The sequence below is a fragment of the Chinchilla lanigera genome, unplaced genomic scaffold (assembly GCF_000276665.1).
Source record: "Chinchilla lanigera isolate Chin_1 unplaced genomic scaffold, ChiLan1.0 scaffold00030, whole genome shotgun sequence".
In the NCBI taxonomy this organism is placed as follows: Eukaryota; Metazoa; Chordata; class Mammalia; order Rodentia; family Chinchillidae; genus Chinchilla; species Chinchilla lanigera.
The window spans coordinates 18,703,069-18,725,831 of record NW_004955431.1 but is presented as its reverse complement, the minus strand read 5'-3'; the positions used below and the strand labels follow the sequence as shown (position 1 = coordinate 18,725,831).

General features: G+C 45.9%; 1 protein-coding gene across 6 annotated transcripts in view; it reads right to left on the bottom strand.

The window, feature by feature from the left end:
- Positions 1-2,610: 2,610 nt before the first annotated feature.
- Casp7 (caspase 7, apoptosis-related cysteine peptidase) overlaps positions 2,611-22,763 on the bottom strand; it is a 37,814-nt gene continuing 17,661 nt past the window's right edge. For 4 of the 6 annotated variants that reach the window (XM_005387788.2, XM_005387789.2, XM_013515832.1 and 1 more), the window contains 5 exons: positions 11,858-11,991; positions 11,271-11,399; positions 7,812-7,987; positions 7,360-7,489; positions 2,611-4,242 (listed from right to left, as the gene is read on the bottom strand). In XM_005387788.2, coding sequence (XP_005387845.1) covers positions 4,013-4,242; positions 7,360-7,489; positions 7,812-7,987; positions 11,271-11,399; positions 11,858-11,991 — 799 coding nt within the window. In that variant the 3' untranslated portion in view covers positions 2,611-4,012. The other 2 variants (XM_005387790.2, XM_005387791.2) reach the window with 2 other exon arrangements.

The window sequence follows — 22,763 nt, the reverse complement described above, 5'->3', positions numbered from 1 at the left end:
AGTTACTCACGTCCACAGTATTCCACGACAGTAAGCAAAACCAGACAAAGACAGGGTATCAGAGGATCTTCTGTAGGTTAAGAGATGCTTGAAAACAATTCCATGAAAACTTCAAAATATCATACATGTATTATGTGATCAGCTCCAAGTTGAGTGTAGAGAGAAAACAAAAATAGTTAAACGCATGGTTCTCACCCTCAAAAGTGTCTCAGATTTCAATGAGCATATGGATCACCTGGGGAGCTGGTTAAGACACAGATTCTTGTTGTTCTCATCTCGGGTGATCTGGGGAAAATCCCTAGAGATGCTTGGGGCACTGGTTTGTCCCCCAGCCTACTATAATCAGTCCTCCTTATCTACGCATTCTGTATTTGTGGACTCAACCAACTACGGATTGAAAATATATAAGAATGGCACCTGTATTGAATGTGTAGACTATGTTTTCCCTGACCTTGTTCCCTAAATAATATATAACAGCTACTTACATAGCATTTATACATATTAACCTAGAGATGGTTTAAAGTATATAGTACATGCATACATTCTACACAAATACCATGCCAACTTACAGAAGGGGCTGGAACCTGCACAGATTTTGGTATCATAGGACCAATTCCAAGATCAATTCCTTGGGGATCCTGAAAGGTGAGTGCAATGCAGACAAATAGCAGCTATAAATTGGCGATTAGCACAGCTTCTTAACGATACAGGTGTTTTCTGGCAAAGGCCCTGAAAGCTGGAGGGAAGGAAGTGCTCCTACAAAGTCAAAAGGCAAACCATGGTGACCCAAATAGCTGGTAACGGGTAATAATGTGAGGCAACCCAACACCAGACAAAATAAAGGATCTGTCAGTCAATGTGTGTGACCTTTTAGTGGATGCCTTTCTTTCTCACAGATAGGATTTCATTTCCCTGAGGTATTAAATCATGTGCATACAATGGATCCCACACTTTGAAATTTGCTTTGGGCAATTCATCATCATAGGTTTATGATGATCTGCGGCAATTTGCTCAGGAGTAAAAGGCTGAGGACGGAGCCTGTGACAGTACTAATAGCTAACATTTTAAATAGGTTAGCGGCACCCGGAAGAAAAACAAACAGAAACCTGGCTTTGAGCTCATTTTACCCACGGGTGCTGTGGACTACACTGTCCACCTGCTGTACCAGAAGCTGTGCTGTCTGAGCTTTCTGCACAGGGAACTTGGGCTCACGAGGACAATGAGAACTAGAAACATGTATACTCACCAGGACTGTGTTTCCTCCCGGGGAAGCTCACCAATAGAATTTCAGGTATAGGAAGACTAAAAAGTATGAGCATGGAGGTGTGACTGAATAGATGGCTAACTTGGAACAGGATTTCTGATCTTGATAAGACTATCTGCCCAGAGAAGTCCATAGGGGTACTTCCTTTTCTTCCCTTTATTGTGTGTGCATGTGTGAATGTGTGTGTGTGTACTGGGGGACTGAACCCTGAGCTTCACATATTCTAGGCAAGAACCTTACCACTGACCCATACCCTAATCCTTAAGGTACTTTTCCCTTTTGTCGTTTTGAGACAAGATCTCAGTATGCAGCTCAGGCTGGCCTTCAACTCACTTTGTAGCCCAGGTTGGCCTCGAATTTGCAGCGATCCTCCTGCCTCAGCCTCCTGAGTGCTGGGATTACAGGCATGTGCCACTAAGGTACTCTTCTTAATAGCAATTTATATTTCATTTCTGGTATCAGGGATGTAAGACAGAGTCATATATAAAATGCTTAAGACCAGAAATGTTTCAGATTTCAGTTTTTCAGATTTTTAAGTACTTGCACTGACTTTACTAATCCAAAATTCAAAAATTTGAAACTTTCTGAGTATGCAAAAGGTTTTGAACTTTGGAGCATTCTAGATGCTCAACTTGTAATATTCATTGTTTGTAACCTATAACTGCTCAAAATTAACTAACATTTAGGGTGATTTCTTTCCATTTAATGAAGCTTCCAAAGCAAATTTAGAGTGCTGTGGTTTTTACTTCAAATTGCAGTACACTAAAGCACATTTTTTTCTATGCTACAGGCCTTTAGATGATAGCCTACTTTTCAAACAACAGCCTATGAATTCTGCGGAGAGTAGGATAGACGCCTGCTGGTTCTTAATTTATGATCTCCACTTCAATTTTGAACATTTGGTATACTTTTCAATGGCAAGAAACCAGGGGCAAGTCTAATAAACTGGCCCTAAAACTGGTTTTCTTATTTGGAAGAAGGTACTTTGACATTGTTTGATTTTTTTTGCCAAATTAATATAAATGGCAGCTCATCCCAGATGGGTTTACAAGTTGATTAACCCTTCATGTGAAGTCTCTGCTTCTCAAATGATTATTCACTTACTGTGTTCTAGCTTCAAAAGGAAATTATGCATCGTATTTTGTGTCATTTTTCCTTTGCAGTGCGAAATGATTATATTCATGGTGCGGAGTTGGTACATGTACACAACACATCTTAATTCCTTTTACGTCCCCTATCCCTCAATGCCGGCCCACTCCACGTCTCGGTAAAAGGGTCAGTTCTTACCCTCTTTGCTCATCTCCCCACGCCGTAAGAATCCCAAAAAGGAAAGCGAACTGAGCCAGTTAGGAATTAAGCAGTCACATTTTAATCAATAAATGTGAACATGTGTTAACCAGTTATTAGGCAGGAAAATACAGTAATATATAAAGAATTCAAAAGATATTACCATCCTGAAAACAAAGTGCCCCAAATCTTCGCTATAAACTTCCTCACAAAATTAGAGGTAACAAAAAAATTTACTGAGAATAATATCTGGAATAATTTGAAAACTTCTAAGTAGATTTTAAAGCTATCACAGACCATCTTGCACATAAAGCAGAAACATTTTTTTGCACATAGGTAGACTATCTGACAACTTAATGAATACATGTTTGGATGAACTGCTGAACACCAAGGAATATGTTCACATTATAGGCCAGGCTTCTATCCACTCTTTGCTGTTCTGTGGCCTCACTATCCCCTGCTCTGCACGCTGTATCAGAGGAAGCCACATCTCCCAGGGTTCTGGCCAGCTAGCTTCCAGGATGGAATGGTCAGATGCTGGTGGAAGACATAGGACAGGAGACGCAGGCCAGGGGGTTTCTCGGTGTCTGACTCAGCTCTGGCACTGTCACCATCTCAGCCAGTGGCTTTGCCTCAGCCACGGCTCCATTTTCCACAGCCCCTCAATGCTCCCAGCTCCCAGCAGGGAGTCCCCACTGGCATCCCAGTTTCTGTGGCTGATCCCAGCCTCTGCCCCAGGAAGCCACACCTCTTCCGACTGTCCTCAAGTCCCAGGTGTGGTAACAGTCTTCTGCTGTTTGGCTTCATTACTTTATCTTCTATTAACTTAATTTCCTATACTAACACCTAGAATAACTTCCGGTTTGGGGACTGAACCCTCACTGATACATACTAGAGTCATCAGATTTTTTTTCTCCTCTCTTACCTGGCAAGGCTTGCATAAAAATCTGCCCTAAACCAACGAAAAATCACTCAGAGCATACAATCCCATTTCTGCAACACAGGCCAGCGTCTATCTCTTCAGCTATTTTTTGTCAAGGGCCGAGATTTATTGTTCCAAGTGCAAACAGAACCCTATTCCACCAATGTCACCATTAATTCCAGTGGACATGGCTGAGAACTTTCTCCAGAGGTCATTTCTGTTGCGTGTACTGAGTGCAATGAACAAAGTAAAAGAAATACAAACAGAAAAATTAACCTTAAGAGGAAATTACAAAGTCATCAAATGAGTAACATTGTAAAAAAGAAGTCTCTGAAAATTCGGAGACCATCCGTCAGCACCAGAATGTTTCTTCCCTGCTGAATCAATACATTTTCCTGAAATTAAAATCTCGTAACATTTCTGGGTATTTCAAGAGCATCATAATAATAATAATAATAAAAATAAAATAGTAATAATAATGATACTAACGATCTGACTCATCCACAAGCAATCCCTGGCTTCTCAGCCAGCAGGAACGGTTACTTGCGGAAGTGCAGTTCTTTGGTGAGCATGGAGACCACACATGGGATCTGCTTCTTCTCGTTGAAATGAGGGTCATCCGACTGGGACTCAAAGTGTCTGGCTACTCTGTAGTTCACCCTAGTAAGGATCTGCATGAGCTCCAGCTCTTTGCCATGTTCCTCCAGGATGGAGCAGAGAGCCTGCACAAACCAGGAACCTCTTCCTGGGTTCCTCCAAGAGTAATAGCCTTTGATGGGAAAGAAATGAGAAGATCTGATGAGCTAACCTGGTAGCTGCTCCCCACACCAATGAGAATGAACTTTCAAGGGTCTGGGGCCTTGAGATCTGCTTTCTGGAAATTATTTCCCTCTAGTCTGCATATAAATCACTAATGAGAACCATGCTGGTGTGCTGAGGGTAAACATCTCAGATGGAAAGAACTTCATGAAAATGCTCAAAAATGCTTTGGAAATTTCAGCATGGGGACCCAGTAACACCCAGCGTCACTCAAGGCCAGGGCTGGTGGACGCGTATCTGTTTTGATGCAGTCACCCCTGTGGGACCTAGGGAGCACCCAAGAAGACAATGAGACAAATCTGCACATGGGAAAGTCCACAGGAAAGGTGGAGAACCACTCCACAGCTCCCCCACTTCTCAGCATCCTTTTGGACTGAGTGCTACTTTCTAACCCAAGCCTAGAGAACAGCCTTGTAAAGAACCTCGGAGAAATCTGACATTTGTTCTTGCCGTTGGGAGCTAGAGAGCTGGATCCTGCTGAAGAGACGGGAGAGGCAAGAGGTTCTGAGTAACTGAGGGGCTGAGGCAGGACAGCCTGCTGCCTGGGAGGGCTGGCAGTGTCAGGGCAAGAGATGTCTCTCATGGACCACGTATGGTTTATGAGAGGGGGAGTTGGCTCTTATCCTGCGTTCTGGCCCAAAGGTCTTCTTGAAAAGGCAGGAAGAGCTCAGCAGAAACAGGGTGCCTGTGGCTCTGGGGGACTGGAAGGAACTGAGGTATACTTAGCAGCCCCTCCTGCAGCACACAGCACTGGTCACCTGCGTGAGGCCTGAGTTTGAAGTTGTAACAGCACGAGAATGCACTCATCTTTAAGTGGGTCAATTACACTATCTCACTCAATGCAGTGACCTGGTGAGTTTGGTCACAGACTGTATCATTGTCCTGGGCTATGCGCTCTGACCATTCTCCTAAAGGTGCTCCAAGGCAACCATTCAAAAGAGCACATGACATCCTATAACTCTGACCAAAAACAGTTTCTCTGCATTTCTTCATCAGGGTGAAGCTCAGGCTGCTTAGCCTAGCACATAGGGATCACAATATGGTCCTTTGTGGGCCTGCTCAGGTTTGACCTTTGCCATGCCCTGTCACATGCTGTGGTATGGACGGAACTGTGCCTACCTCTGAAATTCCCATGATGAAGTCCCAGCACTCTATGTGACTGTGTGAAGACAGGACCTTTATGGAGGTAATTAAAGTTCAATAAAGTCACAAGGGTGGGACTCTGAGCCAACAGGATTAGTGACCTTATAAGAAGAGACACCAGAAAGTTCACTGATGCTTGGGCTCACTTGCTTCCCTCTGCCCTCTCTCACCCTAGCAAGATGGCTGGTTACAAGTCAGGAAGAGAGCCCTCACCAGAAACCAAACTGGCCAGTACCTGATCCTGGGCTTCCCAGCTGCCGAAAGTACGAGAAAGAAATGCCTCCTGATAAAGCCACTCCGTGGTATTTTGTTGTATCAGCTGGAGCACTGACAGACAACATCTTACAGTTCAGCCCTGAGATTTACCAAACACACTGGGCTATTTGCGCCAGCACTGTCTGTCAAGCCATCCTCCTCTTGCCCCTGTGGCCGAATTTGAATGACTGTGGAAGGAGCTCCTTTTCAGGAAAACCTTTCTCATCAGCCTCCCTAGAAGAGCTTCTTTTTCCTCTCTGAGTTCCTCTAGACCTTGCTTAGAGCACCTGTAACTCTACCATTGGGCTTGTTAATAATGACACTCCCCGCCTCTTACACTGTCTGCTTCCCAAGATCAGGATGACACCAAATGATTTTCTATCTCATATAAGCCCTAAAGCTTGTGAAGTTACTCTCTTCACTAAATCCCATCTGCAGATCCTACTAGAACTGGTTTTTCCAAACACATTAACCCATTTACTGTAACCAACACCATCACATGAAGCAACCGACAAAACCGCTATTACAGCTAGGAGAACGCTAACTTAGTGATGGCTCGTACCCAAAACAAAGGAAGGACTTTCACTGAACGGACTCAGGCGAGGATGGGGCTTGGTGAATGATGAGCAGGCATGGTCACACTGGCAATTCCTGCTATTTGTGTAAAGGACCCTGTCTCAGCCCCAGCTCAGATGATAGGCACTGAAATCTGTCTGACCCTGGACACATCACTCAAGCTCATTTTTTTTCATCTGTAAAATCGGAAGAGCAGTAACACTTTTCCTACACTCTTACAGTAAGGATGATATAAGGGGGAAGATACAAAAAACACTCTAAGTTATAAAGTACTGCAGAAATGTTTTTCTTTTACAACTACTATAAGTAATAGCAATAACAAAGGAGAGAATTCTACTTTTCTGGAAAGAAAAGGGAACACATCCCTATGGAAGGCAGAATACTGGTCCCTAAAATGCCCATCCCTCAACTCGAAACCTGTTATCATGTTACATTATTGGCAAAAAGGATTTTGCAGATGTGATTAAGATTATAGAACTAAGGTGCGGGATGACCCTGTTGGCCCCATGTGAATCACAGGAGACCTGCCCAGCAGTGGCCAGAGACAGCAATCTGGGGACAGAGGGACAGTCAGAGGGATGTGAGGTTGCTGGCTTTAAATGGAGGCAAAGGCAGCGAGCCAAAGAATACAGGAAGTTCTAACATGTTGGACTGAAAATGAAGAAATGAATTATCCCCCAAAGCCTCCAGAAAAAAGGTAGCCCTGTCCATGTGCTTTGGTATTCTGACCTGCAGACTGCAAAACAATGCATTTCTTATTATGACTTAATTATTATGAGTTAATACCCTGTAGCATAGGTTGAATAGTGTTTAGCTAAAATGCTTGGGAGCAAAAGTGTTTCAGGTTTTGGAGGTTTTAGATTCTGGAATATGTGCACAGACTTTACAGGCTGAACATCCGTAAAGAAAAAAAGTGCCCAATCAGAAATGCTCCAAAACCCAAACTTCTGCGTGTGATGCTGGCATTCAAAGAGTTTGGAATCTTAAATCATTTCAGGTTAGAAGCACTCACATCATAATTAATTACTACAGCAATGGGAAAAGCCTGCAGCTGGATGGTGAGATGGAGGTTAGCAGACAACGGGCTGGATACCTGGGACCGTGGAGTAAGCGAAGAGAAAGTCAGCTTCGACCGGGACCTTATAGCGGGGGCTAGCATCGGTGTCACTGATGGGCCCCGAGTCAGCCTGGACCCCATCATCAAGCTCCGTGCCTCGGCAAGCCTAAATGTTAAAGCAGAGATCACTCACTCTATGGAGTTAGGAACGGAAGCGCTCTCCTCCGCTATGTCCCAGCGGCACAGGAAGTGCATAGCACACACTGAGCTCAGATTGTCTGGTGAATGGTGAGCTGAGTTACTAGTCAAAGCAAAGCACTGCACTGGACTGTGATCCAATGTAGATACACAGGGCAACCATCCAGACAGAAAAACCAAACCCAAACCCGCATATCCCGCTAGAAACAGATTGTACATCTGCAAGGATGATGCTGTCCGAGTCACTTCTTTTCCCCATTTTCTACTATAGGGCTTTGAAAAGTGATTACCTGAATGAAAAAGAGTTTGGGTTTCTCTAAAAGGGTTTTGCATCGATCACCCCGAAAGTGGACCGTCAAATCCTTTATTGGTGTCACACCATCTCTTCCATAAATACAATTTTCTTCTCCATGGCTTAACAAGATGCAGGCGAAGCAGGCTGAATTCGTATGGTCTTCCTCAGAAGCTGCAAGCAAGCAAGGTAAACACTGGAACACTGAAACTTAGGGAGTACTACTCAGCCATAAAGGATAAACTGGAGACTTTTGTAGGTAATGGATGCAACTCAAGACCATCCTTCTAAATGAAATAAACCAGATGCACCTGTGCAAACACCATATGCTCTCCCTGGGATGAGAAGCTGAAAGAGTAAGAAAGATACAAAATGTACAATAGATATTGTGAAATGGGAAGAAACTGTTCAAAAGGAAAGAGAAACTGGGATAGGGGAAAGGAGAAAAGAAGGGAAAAGCAAAAAAATATATATACATATATGTAGACATATACACACACACGATAATTAAAAATATACTACTAATTTCTCTGAGTTCATTGAGAAAAAGGTTTGTGCTAATATTGTTTAGACAATTAAATGCCTGTATCTTGTACACTAATTTAAAGGTAACAATATGTAATGTATAAACCACTGTTACCCTCCATTAAATTTGTTTTGAAATTTTATTTTTTTCTCTTTAAAATTAAAAAAAAAACAAGTAACACTTAGGTCCTGTGGGGGTGTAGATGTAGCACTCTGCAGGCAGCACTGGCAGCGCACATGACCGTGAGAGGGACCTGGGGCGGCCGGTCGAGGGGCAGGGATCGGGCTCCTCTGGAAGCCCAGGCTTTGTCTGGAACACCCTCTGAGGAGGCCGAGGACCAGTGAAGACAAGAGAGAAGAGAACTGTGAAATTCTTGCTTGGTCTGAAACCAAGACGAGGTAGTGTCATGAGGAGCGAGCCAGTGGCCAGGTGTTTTGGCAGCCTAGGGAAGGCAGTATACTGGGGGGAAGGGGGTAGGGCCCTGCTGTTCCCTAGTTCCGTGACACTGGGCGTGCTCCCGGGCCACCCTGGGTCTCGGTTTCCCTGCCTGTAAAGTAGAGGTGGTTGTACCCACTGAATGAGTTAGTATCTGTAAAGTAGGCCACAGGCGAAGCACTGTGCAAGCATTTTTTGAAGAAAATAATACAGTCAGCCAAGTGAAATACGCCAGTCACAAGAGGACAAGTACTATACAACTCGTCTTTGATGAGGGACTGAGACAGCAGGAAAGAATGGTGGTTGCCAGCAGCAAAGAGGAACTCGGGGAGTTAATGTTTAATAGAAATGATGAACATGGAAAGAACTCTGGAGGTAGACGGTGGTGATGTTTGTACAACAATGTAAACTCACTCACTTAAAAAGATTACAGTGGCAACTTCTCTTTTGTGTTTAGTTCAACACAATAAAAAAATTTCAAAAAGGAAGAAGAAAAAATACTAGACTGGCTGTCAACTCAGGACACTGGGGTGGGACAGTACTGCAGCTTCCATCGCTCCTTGGCTGAGCTCCAACTCACCTATGGTTCTGTGGTGTTAACCAACTAGTTAAGTATTTAGCTAATAAACACAGACTTTCTTTTTCTCTGTGATGGCTGAGGAAGAGGAAGATCTAGAACTTCATGAGCACTTACTATTTGTTATACCCAGGTTCTGTGTGCCAATTATCTTATTGAATCCCAAGAAAAGCCCCACAAAAAAGGGCTCTATTGTTTTTATTTCAGGATAAAAGCTGGAATCTCAGAGTGGTGTCATAACCCTGCCCAGAGGTGGTACAATCTGTGGGCGCCATGCTTCAAGGACGGTCCTGCCTCGCCCTTGCTCAGCACTTCCAGGCAGCAGGCGCAGCTCCTCCCATGCTAACTGCTGAGATCCCTGTGCACAAAGCTGTATGATTTCTGTACTTGTTTTGATAACAGAGAGACACAGCCACGGTGATGAAAGTTAGAATTCTCAGCTTATTATAAAATCAGAGGAATTAGGATCGAGTAGGAAAATGTAGAGTTTTGTCCTCACTGGAACCTATTACAACACCAAGTCAGGAGAATTAACCACTTTACTGTTTTAATAGGATAAAAATTAAGAATTCTCTTAACAGTGACATGCTCTCATCTTGGGTGGAATAATTCACCTTCAAGACAATGGAAAGGACAGCTGGTCCAAGCCGTGAGTTAAGGCCCAAATACTTCTCAAAAGCATGCTCACCTCCCTCCAAACCCAAGAAATCTGTAGAGCTGGGATCATGGCCCACATTTCAGGAAAGGAAATAAACTGGGAAGCTATGTCCTAGGTCACCTAGAAAACCTGGGCCACCTAGCTGTGGGGTTTGGGTTAGACCCACAACCTGAACTCCTGATTTCTAGTCTGTTCTACTACATGACCTGCTAGGGTGTAGAAATTAAGCTTGTTTCAAGTTTGAAAAAACTCTGAAAAGATGCCTGGTTAAAAATAGTAAGAGAGGATAGGATCTTTTTCTTTTTAACATGTGCAACTAAGAAAAGCAACAGTGAACTATCTGCTGCCTATGGATCCCCGTCTAATGAACTGGTAGGGCTTTCAAACACCTGCGCTGAATGCCAGAGCACCACAGGGGACAGCTGTCAGATGGTGTGGTGTACAGATATGCATTAGTCCTGGAGTGTGAAAACCCGAGCTTGGGTTTTGGTTCTGCTCCTCACTGGCTCTTCAGTATGTCTTATATCCTCTCTCAAGCACTATCCCTACATTTATAAAATGGACATGATAATAGCACTATCGGCCAATATTGTGTAAAGGTTTATTTCATTTCTAATGAAATAAGATCATAGATGTGCCATACAGAAAATAAAGCAGTTCCCAGGAATACAGTATAGGGACTACTCTTCTCTGCCTGCCACCAGGAATACTTCGCACTTAAACTTCATTCTGGACAGGAGGATATAGACTTGTCACTCCCCTGGGAGTCAGCCTTTTGGAACCAGGCCCATTCTACATATACAGAACCTACTTTTTTCTTTTTTTGGGTCTTTTTTGAGACAGGGTCTCCTTATGCAGTTCAGGCTGGCCTTGAGCTCACTTTGTAGCCCAGGCTAGTCTTGAACTCGCAGTGATCCTCCTGCCTCAGTCTCCCAAGTGCTGGGATTACAGGCGTATACCACCATACCTGGTGTTTTTATTTCAGGATAAAAGGTGCTAATATTGTTTTTATTTCAGGATAAAAGGTGCTAATATTTTCCTGCTAATATTGTTTAGCAAGAGCTACTTCTCTTGCAGGAAGTCAAGTTGACGTCATCTTTTTACAGAGATAGCAATGTCTCATGAAAGAGATTTCTCTCTCCCAGGACAGGTATAGAGCGGCCAGGGGAAGAAAGCATTCCACATGAAAGTCTCTCGGTCCTGTGAAGCGTACTCCAGAGACCTCTCCATGCAGGGGCAAGAAGGGAGGGTGCGTGCTCACCTCGTTTAAGCAGATCTTGCATCTTGGCACAGGTGCAGTCATTATGAACAACCACGTCAAAACCCAGGCTACGGAAGCACTTGAAAAGGGCTGCAGCATCTTTGTCCGTTCCATTTCGGATGCCCATGCCTGTGGGAATAAAGCAACGAATCCAGGCACGAGCTGCATCTACAGGTTATCCTCAGGTGAGGTGTTCAGTGCAGCCAGCGCCAGCTCCAGCATGAACGCTCGGAGTACACAGAATACACTCCAAGGCCACAATTTAAAGGAGCAAATGAAATGAGAAGAAAAAAAACAGAGAGGACTCAGCCCATCCACAAAAGGGGGATCTTCTGGTGGTAACTCCCAGGCCCAATCAAAGGGAAACAGAACTTGGTCAGAGTCCCTGAATGCTAATACGCACAGTGGGTCCTCAGGCTGTCGGTCCTTGGTTTCTCTGCGTCACTTTCCCCCGGATGTAAGAACACCACCTTCAGGAGACTGCGTGCCACGGAAGCTGGGCACAGCGCTTCTCCAGTGGATGTCTGATACAAACCAGAGCAAATGGAACGGAACAGGAGAGGGGAGCCCAGGCCCACACTGCCTACCTGTCACTTTGTCGAAGTTCTTGTTGTTTATTATGATGCACTTGCCCACCTTCTCAAAGTTCATGTTATACTTATAGGTAGGCACCTCGCCCTCAGGAGTGCTGGCTGAGCGTGTGGTGCCATTCTTCTTCTTCCTGGGGAAATATCCAGCCAGTTAGGGGTAAGCCTGACAGTAGGGACCTCTGCGCCCAGGCAGGCCACGGGGTGAAGGCCTGGGCTGGACAGACAGCTCTGATTAAGGGAACAGAGTTCCCTGGCACACTCTGTGAGATGTCAGAGAAATGCAAATTGAAACCACAATATGACACCAGTACACACGACCTGGAATGGCTACAGCGTGAAACAAACTGAGTGTTCAGCATCTGAACAATTACACGTTGCTGGTGGGACCTATTTTGTACATCCTCTGGGGAAAACGACAGAGTCCCTGAGAACTGAGCTTACACACACCCCGTGACAGAGCCATGGCCCTGGGTGACGCAGACACGTTTGCCAGAAAGCAGAGCCACTCGCGTCCATGGCACTGTCGCTATGTAACAACTGCCCCCAAAAGGAAATAATCCATAAGGTCCAACTGCTGAATATTCATGGAACAGTGAGAATAAACCAACCATGACAGCGGGAAGTAGCGTAAGTGACTCTCACAAATACGCCACCGTGAAGAACCAGTGTACAAAAGGACACATAAAAGTTAACAAAACAAAGACCTCGTACTAGCTAGCTGGGGACGGTTTTTCCATGTGGGAGGGACAAGGACTGCAGGGACATAAGGACTCTCTCTCCAATGGGGCTCATGTTTTGTTTCTTGGCGTGAGTGCTGGTTACAATGTGTCAGAATTCACATTCTGTTTACATCCCTTTCTAAGTGGATGCTATAATTTGATAACATTTATATTAAAATAGAAATTTCAAAAAGAAAGCAGCTCTCTTACAATCTCCCATCAACTAGCGGTGCAGTTTGCTAAAAGCCTGGCAGGCAGGGCTTGTGGCAGGAGCATCAGCCACCATGGGGAGACCACAGAATCCAATGTCCAATGACAGCGGAAGTAGCCTTGTAGTTTCCATGCTGATGTGAACTCCAGGAGGGAAGAGATTTTTATCTGTTCTGAAACTGCTGAACCCTCAGCACATAGAACAATGCCTGGCATATAAGGTGCTGTAGATACTGATGATAGGAATGAATGAACCAGCTGAATCTCATTCCCTCACTGTACAGGAAGGGAAGCCGAGGCCCACAGGGAGGCAGGGGGTGCCAGGCCACCCAGCTAGTGAAGGGGTAGGGTGGCTCTCGCACCAGCAATTGGAGTTGGGGAATGCTGTGCCCTGGGGTGCTGGCTACAATGATTACCCGCTGTGCACCCTCAGCTCAAACCTGAAGGTGGAAAGAGGCAAAGTGAAAGAGAAACTCAGTGTCTACCAACAGACAGTCCAAGGACGTGCCCTGGGTTTCCACCCACTCTTATCTGTCAGTTTCTCAGAATCTCTGAAAGGACACGGCCGCTCCCTGTCCTCTATCTCGGTCCAGGCTATAGATCAGCGCTGTGGGACTAACCTTTGGAGCTCTTCTTGCTATTTTTCTTCCAGTTTGACATGGTGACTTTATACCACCCTACTTTTATAAGGTTACATTTCTTCCAGCATGCCATTTAATTGGTGAGAGAACTATACTGAACCTGCTCTCCTATCTTCTTGGGGCACCTCCCTGCTTTGGTGGTGTTAGCTTTTCAGGGTGACACGCTTGGCTTTACACTCCTAACCCCAGGCAGACAGCACCTAGGAGTGATGGACTTAGGGTCAGTGGAGCTTTGTCCACTGCCTGGGTGACTGGGTCAGTGAGGTGACACCCTTTGCAGAGTGCTGACTTCCTGTCCCGTAAAATGGAGCCAGGAGCATGCAGCAGGTGCAGCTTTCCGTGACTATCAAAAAGTTGGATGAGGGGTGTGGTGGCAGCACCCCCTCCTGTAGGGAATCCTTCTCCTGCCTTCTGGATTAACATGACTGTTACCACGTATTCTGGTTTTGTTCAAAGATAGGCCACCCAGACAGGAATAGGATTTGTTTTTGCACTGCCACCCTGCCAATGACCCTAAAGGTGTTCAGTCACTGTGCATACTAAGTTTGTGTGCCTGGCCTCTCATGGACAACACAATCTCTGGTCTTGGGACAGCTGCCTTGGATGTAGGTAGGGGGTGTAATGCCTACTTTACAGGTAGTAATGACAGCAATGAACATCTGCCAGCGCCTACCACGGGCTTGGTTCTTTTTAAAACTCTCAGATGCAGGTTCTCACTGAATTCTAAAAGCAACCCAAAGAGGGAGGTGGATGTCACCGTAACCCCATTTAAGGCTGAGCAACAGAGGCTTCCAGCTGTAAGTGGCTGTGAGATGAGCCGGCACAGCAAGTCCAAATCCAGGAGCTGGGACCTCAGAAACGCTCCTCTTATTCACTGGGCACTGCTGACCTTCAGATGGAACAGCAGGTGACAGACTTCTGGGTGAAAAGCCAACTGCAACAGGCCACCTGCTTTCAGAGTCCACCGGTGTTCCAAGCACCAGGGCCAGCAGAGCAGTGTCCAGACGGCTCTCCAGGGGGAGACCACTTAAGCCATCCATCTTGGGAACTAGCAGGACATGCTACCTTCCGGGTTAGGTCAGCAGCTGGCTTAGGACAAACCCAACGCCACCTTCTCAGAGCTTCAATTTTTCTCGCTGATAAAGACAGGTGTGGCGATCACTGTTAGGCTCAATGGGATAGGTGTGTGAAATCTACAAAGTTCAGAATAAATGCAGCACACTTATGTATCCATTCCTTACCAGCACCTGCCACCTATTGGCCAGAGCTTTACAGAATGTGCCTGTCCCCACCGAAATGCCGTATCGTGCAGATTAAGAAACCTGAAGTTCAGAGCTAGGATGTGATTCCTAGTGTTGCAGCTTCCCAGTGTATGCCTTCTCTATTATGCTGTTTATTCTTTGAACAAATACCATCTCTGATATTAAAATTCAGGACAGGGCTTAACTCATCTTCTGGGGTATGGAACTTAAAGGATAATTTGTGACCATTCTTAAACCAGGACCCCTGACCCAGTTAAGCCCTTAATGATGGTAGTTTCAGGATGGGCTTCACCCACTCTCCTCTGCAACCTTTCAGAAAATACAATGGTCTAAAAGAAAAGAAAACTAAATAGGTAGAGTTCTTAACACATTAACTGTATTTTGGAGCAAGATTTTTGGGTCTTATAGCTACCTAAAGGCCCTTCACAGAGCCTAAGCATGGAGGTGTGTCTAGCAGGGTGGAAGGTATATTTTGTGCATTGTAATTTTTGAAGTGATAAAATTCTACTTCTATATTCTGAAATGAGGACCTCTAGCACAATGTCCAGGTAATAAACAAGCTGCCAGGAGCTTGCTCAGTGATGCGGAAAACAAAATCAATAAGCATGTTTTGTAAGAAAAATGGGCTTGCATATAAGTTGTGTGAAAATTAAGGTGACTCTGCCTCTATCAGAATAGAATTCCGAAAACTGACTGATTTTTAAGTAAAATTAAGTCGATTTTTAAAAAAGGAACACAACTGAGGAATAAAGAGATATACACTTTAAAGAAAAAACTACCCATGGTGATGAAACAACCTCAAAACTGAACGTGAAGTGCAATTCTTATCTTTGAGAAGTTTCTCAAAAGGGTGGTAAGAGGGCCGGGGATATAGCTCAGCGGCACAAGCGCCTGCCTGGCAAACTCAAGGTCCTGAGTTCCATTACCGGTACCAAAAAAACAAAAAAAAAGAAAAAAGGGTGGTAAAGACAATTTCCCTTCCCCAACGGCTCCTAAATTGAACTCTTATTTTCCAAAATGATTTTAATATCTGTTTCCTGTTTCTAGATTTGAGATAGTCAATATTAACGTTCCCTTCTAACCCAAAGAGCTTTTTATTCAACCCAGCTTTCCCAGACCACAGATGTGAGTTACAAAGCAATTAGCAATCCAATGCCATTGACTTTATCTTCTTAAGAGAAGACCATGGGGCAAGCAGACCATGGTGAGCACCTCAGAGCATGCAACTGAAGAGACAAGTAAAAGGAGAGCATGACTGTCAAGAAGGCATCAAGAAAAAATAACCAGAAAAAAAGAGGAAGAAAGATTAAATTCCACTGTAGAGATATATTCTGCAAGGATGATTCTAAGGTTATTCCACCACCTAACAGTTCTGAGGTTGGGGACACCTCCTCTGTCCTCGGAGTTCTCTCTCTTTCACCCGCATTCGCCCACTGAGACGTCAGTACGTGCCATCCTAGTAGAAAGTAATGCCCACCCTTTGCCCTTGTCCCACGGCCATCTCCGACTGGTCCAGGGGTGCCATATCCCAGGCTGGGCCCTCTTGCAATCAGCCCTCTTTCCTGGGAACTGGAAACTGGAATTGAGGCAAAGGGTCAGCCTCTCTCAGTGGCTACCAGGAGAACTGATGGCGGCCACATTTCAACACAAACCAGGGTGCAGGTTGACAGTGAGCCGGGAGAACCAAGCCAAAGATAAATCAGTGTGAGAATAGGAAAGGAGAGCTGCTAAGCTTGAGTCCTAGATTTCTTGTAGCCTGACTGTCCGTTAAAAAAACCCACACAAGTCAGGGCTGGTGTACAGCTCAGCGGTAGAATGCTAGTGTATAACGGTTCCCCCAAATCCTGCACGGCTCCCCTCCAGCCTCCGCGCCCATTCCTGGTACAGGACCTCCTACACAGGCTCAGACTCATGAAGACTGCTGGGCTGGTGGAGGCTCGTGGGGCACAAGACCAGGAAGGAACTGATGGGCTTATGCCCTCTGCCCAGGTGTGTCTGCACACGCAGCATTCCTTGTTCATGTTACCTCCTGATCTGCCGTCATCTATCTGGCCTCCAGGTTTTGTATTTGCCCTTGGCATTATTTCTCGTAAGTGAGCTTTCAAATACGTTTCAAAAGGAGAAAACTAATCACATCAGTTCCCTGCTCGCAGCCATCCAGGGGTTTCCTCTTGTTAAGCAGGAACGCCAGAATCCCGGCATAGCCCACACGGCCTACAGAGGGGATCCTTCCTCATCTCGTCCCACTCCTCTTTCCCTGCCTCACCCACCTAGAAAACCACCAACACGTCCAGCTTGCGTCTGCCGTGGGACCTTTGCACTTGCTCTTCTCTCTGCCTGGATGTCTCATGGCTCCAAAGATCACACATCTCCTTCCTTTACCTCACTCAGATCCTAACTCACCCTGCCCACACCCCTATCATTCTGTATCTTGTCCCTGCATTAATGTGTAAATCTCACCTCACAGTCTAACCCATAATCACCGAGCTATTGTCCATCTCCTGCTAGAGGATAAGATCTCTATAAAGGTAAGGTTTAAACTAGGTCCCTGCTGGTTCCTGGCTTCTAAGAGTGTCAGCACACAGTAGGTGCTCCATAATAGCTCACGCATAAATGAAGCCAAAATACAATAGGCAACGGTACTGGGCAACTTCCAGGCACAACCTCAGCCCTGTCGGCGGCCATGTACACCTCATGCTCTTGGGGACCAGCAGGGCAGATCAGAGGCGGGTGAGGGAATGGGACCAGCACCTGCATTTTGCTGTGCAGACATTAGCCAGGGACAGCGGCAGGCTCTAAGGTCATGTGTCAGGAAGGAACTGACTTTCGACAGGGAACCACTTCAGCATAGCCTCTGCATGCGGGTTCTGCAGGGACACAGGACAACTGCTTTGCTTGAGTCCTTCTGTGTGAGATCCACTGCTACCTGGAACGCTTAAGTTTCCATCTCTCATCTCCCCTGCCTCTCCCATGTCTAATTCTGAACCCTCACACTCAACTCTAAGAGCTGCCATGAATATAGAAGTTTACTCACTTAGCGGCTCTTACCTGCAAGAGCCAGCAGCACGTGTAGAAAGACCCAGACCACTCCTTACTCCCTGGGTGGGCAGCAACGGAAGGGTCTTTAAGTGTAATCGCACATTCTGTAACAAATGAGGCTGCTCCGATTGGATGAGCTCCAGAAGATGGTGTCAGTGAGAGAGGAAGGATTTTTCACAGCATACCTTTTTTATTGCATGCAAGTAAGTTATTCAAAACAATCTAAAGATCAGTTTACTAGTTAACAGTCACTTGCTAGAGCTGGACTTGGAGATCTGACCTGTCCTGGTGATTAGTGGATCCATCATTCTTGTGCTAGTTGCTGAAAGGGCTCCCTACACAGCCCATTTTTCTGCTTTTCCATGGTGACTTTACCCAAACTTTTAAACTTCTTAATCCTCCATGCGTCAATAGTAACAATAATAAAAATGCAGTTATAACCAACACCAGTTTTTGATCACTTACCGCGTCGCATACACGGTATTATGTCATTTAATCTGTACAATTCTGTGAGCCACTAGCTCCACTTCATAGAGATTAAACTGGACGGTCCATGAGCACAAGCTAGAAACGAACAAAGCCCAGATTACTTCCGAAGTCTGACGCTAAGTCTCCCGTTTCACAGTTCTCACCTTTCACCTCTCAGAGAATGAGTCGGCCAGGCCAGGCTGTTCTCCTAGCATCTGGGCTGTTCTTCACCCCAGCCCGTCTGCCCATGGCATGGCCTCCGACCTTGTCCTGCTGTCTCTGCCACATCATCACCTCTCCAATGCCCTCAGCCTATGGCTCCTCGGCTCCAGGCCAGAAGGTCCAACCTGCTGTGCTGCAGGAAGCACGGCTTTCTGGGAGGTGCTGCTTAGCAGCAGTTGGCAGTTTTTTTCTCTTTTTCCTTTTCAGCTGACACAAAAGCAATTTGTACAAATTACTGCCCACATCAAGGGGACCCTGACAGTGCGTTATAAGTTATTTTCTAACAGAGAATAACTTGAGTCTTGTTTGTAGACTGCAACCATGGCAACATCCTTTCCTTGGGTGCTGTCAAAGGGGATGGGGGGTTGACATTCTCAGTCCTCACAATCTTCTTACCCAAGCGAGCAATGGCTCCGCGGGCTGACTGGACACCAGGTCCAGGGGTCTTAGTCCTGTTTCTTCCTGTGGCCCAGAGTTTGATATGTAGGGTGGTGATGATCAACTCCCTGCACCCCTGAACCACATCCTAGGAAACCAACATGGCAGCATATGGGGAGGATTCATCTGGATCAGCCTTTCCCTTCACTCCACCAGTCACACAACAGACAGTGTCCTTGGCAGAAAGATCAGTGACATGGACCAAAGTATCACTGAAGCATGAAAAGAGGTAACAGACAACAATACATCCTCTCCCACAGCCACCTGAGGCCCAAGGCTGATGACCTGTTCTTCCTTTTTTCCCTGCCCCTCGAGAGATACCATTTCTGCAGGCTATCTCCAGACTCGGCCCCTGGAAAGAGAGGTGCTAAGGCGGGTGTGACAGGTCACTTCCATCAGCAGCGTGGTGTCTTTAGAGTCACAGGTCAGATTTAAGACTCTGCATGAGGTTTCTAGGCACTGACGGCTGAGCTGCTATTTTACCACCACCACCAAAAGCTCTAGGAGCTGCCACTGCAGATGATGCTGTGGGAGAGGCCCCGGTGTTTGTAACACACTGTCAGGGTTCCCTTGGTGTGAGCAGAAACTCCCTTTGGGCTCAGTTGGAGAAGCTACGCTTTGTGCCCCGTCACAGCAGTGGAAAAAGAGTTATCGTCTGTTTGGAAATCACAGGCTGGAGCCAAGATCATCAGATAAACAACTGCTGTGGAGCAGAAGAAAGGGCCTCAAGAGCCTGGGGAGGCTGTGCTAATCAGTCAGCCCACAGCGGAAAGATGGCAGTCCTGCTGGCGGCAGTGTGTGGCATGTGGGTGTGTGGCGTGTGTGTGCGTGTGTGTGTGTGTATGTGTATGTGGTGTGTGTGTTGGGGGTATAAGAAGGGAAATAAGGAGTTTTCCAAGACCAGATTAGAAGTTGCTTCAGCTGGCCATGATCCCAAGACAGACTTTCTAACACGGGCTTTTCTGGTTGCCCCAGGTTCGTCTGAGCTTTCTGCAGAAGTGGCAGGAACATGTAAGCACGGGCACGCAGACCCTAAGAGGCACAAAGAGAAGCTCACTGAGCATCTCTCAATTCGGGATCAGGGGATGACAGTCTTTCTCTGAATCTGACAAATGGTAGAAAAACCACTTCCGGTATCTAAGTCAGCACAAAGAAGTACAAATCCTGTTACAGTCCTGGGTTTTACAAAGTGAATTAACAGTTTTGACGCCATGGGTTCTGCGAAATACAGGTTCGAGGCAAAGACACATAAACACAGAGCTGCTCGGGGCATTTTTACAATCAGGTTCTCCCCACGTCCCGTTTCCTCCTCTCGTCTCCCTCTTCGTTCTTTCCTCTAATTCTCTGCTGATAAACCCAGCCTTTGTCTTGGCCCTTTCTACACTCAGAAAGCCTTCTCCAAGATGACTGTGCTGACAAGAAACACGGGATTCTTGTTTTGGAAGCTGCTGTTAAGTGCAAAGCCCATGATAAATCAGACCAGTGAATTAGAAGTTCTAAATCCTCTTAAAAGCTTGCGTGTTCCACAATTGGCTGCAGATTTAAAAAATATAAATCCGGCCACTAAATCACTGTGCTTAGGGCTTGACAAGCAGGATCACAGCGAACTCCAATATCCTGGAAGAATGACTTACGAAGGGCACTTAAGTGTGCTCTAAAAAGCAAGGGGAAGCAGATGCACGGAGCTAAGGCGGCACTGCCCGAGCGTCCTTACTGTTCTTCAGTGTGGTGTTTCCGAAGTGGCCAAGTCCCATCATCTTCACTCTCCAGACGCATTCAGAGAAGCTCAAGTCTCCGCAGCAACACAGTGCCAGCAAGCAAGAGCAGGAAGGAACCAGATCATCCTAGCGTCTTAGGTAGACAATCACGTCTCCCGACCTCAAATTTCACAGCACAGGGCCAACTCACTCACTTTTCACTAAACAAAGGTAGAGAGTCAAAAGTACAACCACGCTGTTGGCTATTTATATAACAGGGCCTCCTTGAAGAACCCACAGCATTTCATACCAGGAAACATCACACGATAAAAATATTCTGCCTATTTGACAAATAAGTGAAAAACCTCAGAAAGCACATAATGGCTCTTTGTAATCCACTCAGGGTGCTAGTATCATTTCCCCATCACTGGAGCACATAAACACAGGTTTTATCCTCTTACAGATCGCCTGGGCTGCTCAAAAACACGAATTATGCTTTTCTATATTTGGAAAGGAATAGAAGTATGCAAACGCACTCCTATTTGTTTTGCAAAGTGCCTTAGTGAAAGGATTCCCAGTAGCTCTGTTTGCAGACATTCCTCGTAAACAATAAATACAGCACCAGGCTCACAGCTCCCCAAGACTGTTACATTTGGAACTACAGCTCTGGTTTTTGTAGCTGCTTTGTCTAAATACTTTGGGGATGATTCATTCACGGTTTCAACATTTCAACAGGGGGCATCCCCAAGTCGTAACATACCAAAGCTGCACCAGGCAAGACAGGGAGGAAAAGGAGGGTCCAGGCAGTACCTAGCGTCTCCATCGGGAAGCAGTCCGCTCTGCAGCAAAAGTAGGCTTCGCCCTGTGACAACAGGGGCTGAGTTTCCTTCTTCTCTGTAGTAATAAAAACTCAACATGCTCGGAGAGCAGCAGGGGACAGAAGAATGGCACGGGCCGGCCAGCCCTGTAGGCCTGTGACTGAATCAGCAGTGAGCTGCACACTGGACTTTTCCATAGGACCATTCAAAATCGAGCTGGGAAGGTCACACTAGCCTGTCCCTTCTCTGCTGACCGGCAGAAATGGCCGGACTCCACAATGTGGCATCCCCCAACCCAGGACAGCTCTCTATAGAAAAGGTACTTTCCACAGCATTGAGATGCAAAGGGGAAAAAATAAAACCAGCCTTCCACAAACACAAAGCCAGGAGCATAAGCCTTAAGCGTGAAAAACTGGAAACAACAGGGGAACGGTGAAGCAAGAGGCTGAGCATCAGTGGAGTAAAATCTCCCCGGCTACTTGAACAGATGATGATGAACACACCATCACCTGCCAAAGCGTCAAATACACGAAAGGCGGCAAACAGCAAAATATCTCAAACTAGGGGTAAATAAATGAGCAGAAACAGGAAGTGAGTCCGTGATGAATCAGACAGTTCAAGATCATTAGGTTGCTTTCCTCCTTCTAGAAAGTCAAACTTATAACACAGGAATGACTCTAGAGGCAGAACAAATCCCTTAATTTTCAGAGTCAAACAAGTATTTCTTGGCGGTCCTGCATAAAGTGAATGATCCAAATGTTACCACACTTTTCCCCTCACCCATCCAAACACAACAAGGAAATGTGAGCACAGAGAGACCAACACACTTATCAAGCAAGCCGCTCAGCAACATCACTCTCAACTTCCTGGCTGAGGGTCACAGTCAATAGAGGAATGCACAGCTGACGGAGCGAGGTGACCACACCTGGTACCCTGGACAGCCCTCCTGAGCACATGCCATCCCCAGCGCTGTGGACAAGACGGAAAATCAGCTCCCTGCGTTTTTCTTTGAAACTCAGCTTCAAGGCCAATAACAAGAACAGGTTCCATTTCTCCAAATTTATCTACATTGCCAGGCGTGGTGGAGCACGCTGTAATCCCAGCACTCGGGAGGCTGAGGTGGGAGGATTGCTGTGAGTTCGAGACCAGCCTGGGCTACAAGTGAGCTCAAGGCTAGTCTGAACTGCATAGTGGGACCCTGTCTCAAAAAGACCAAAAAACCCCAAAAAATCCAAATTTACCTACATTTCTCTCTTCTTCTTAAACAAAAAGAGATGGTGAGACCACTGACAGTAAGAAGTGACTAAATCATCCAGGGAAAATAAACCCTGGAATCTGTTTAAACAGCCTAGCGGATTGGGAAAACATCATGAGATGACTGTATTACAG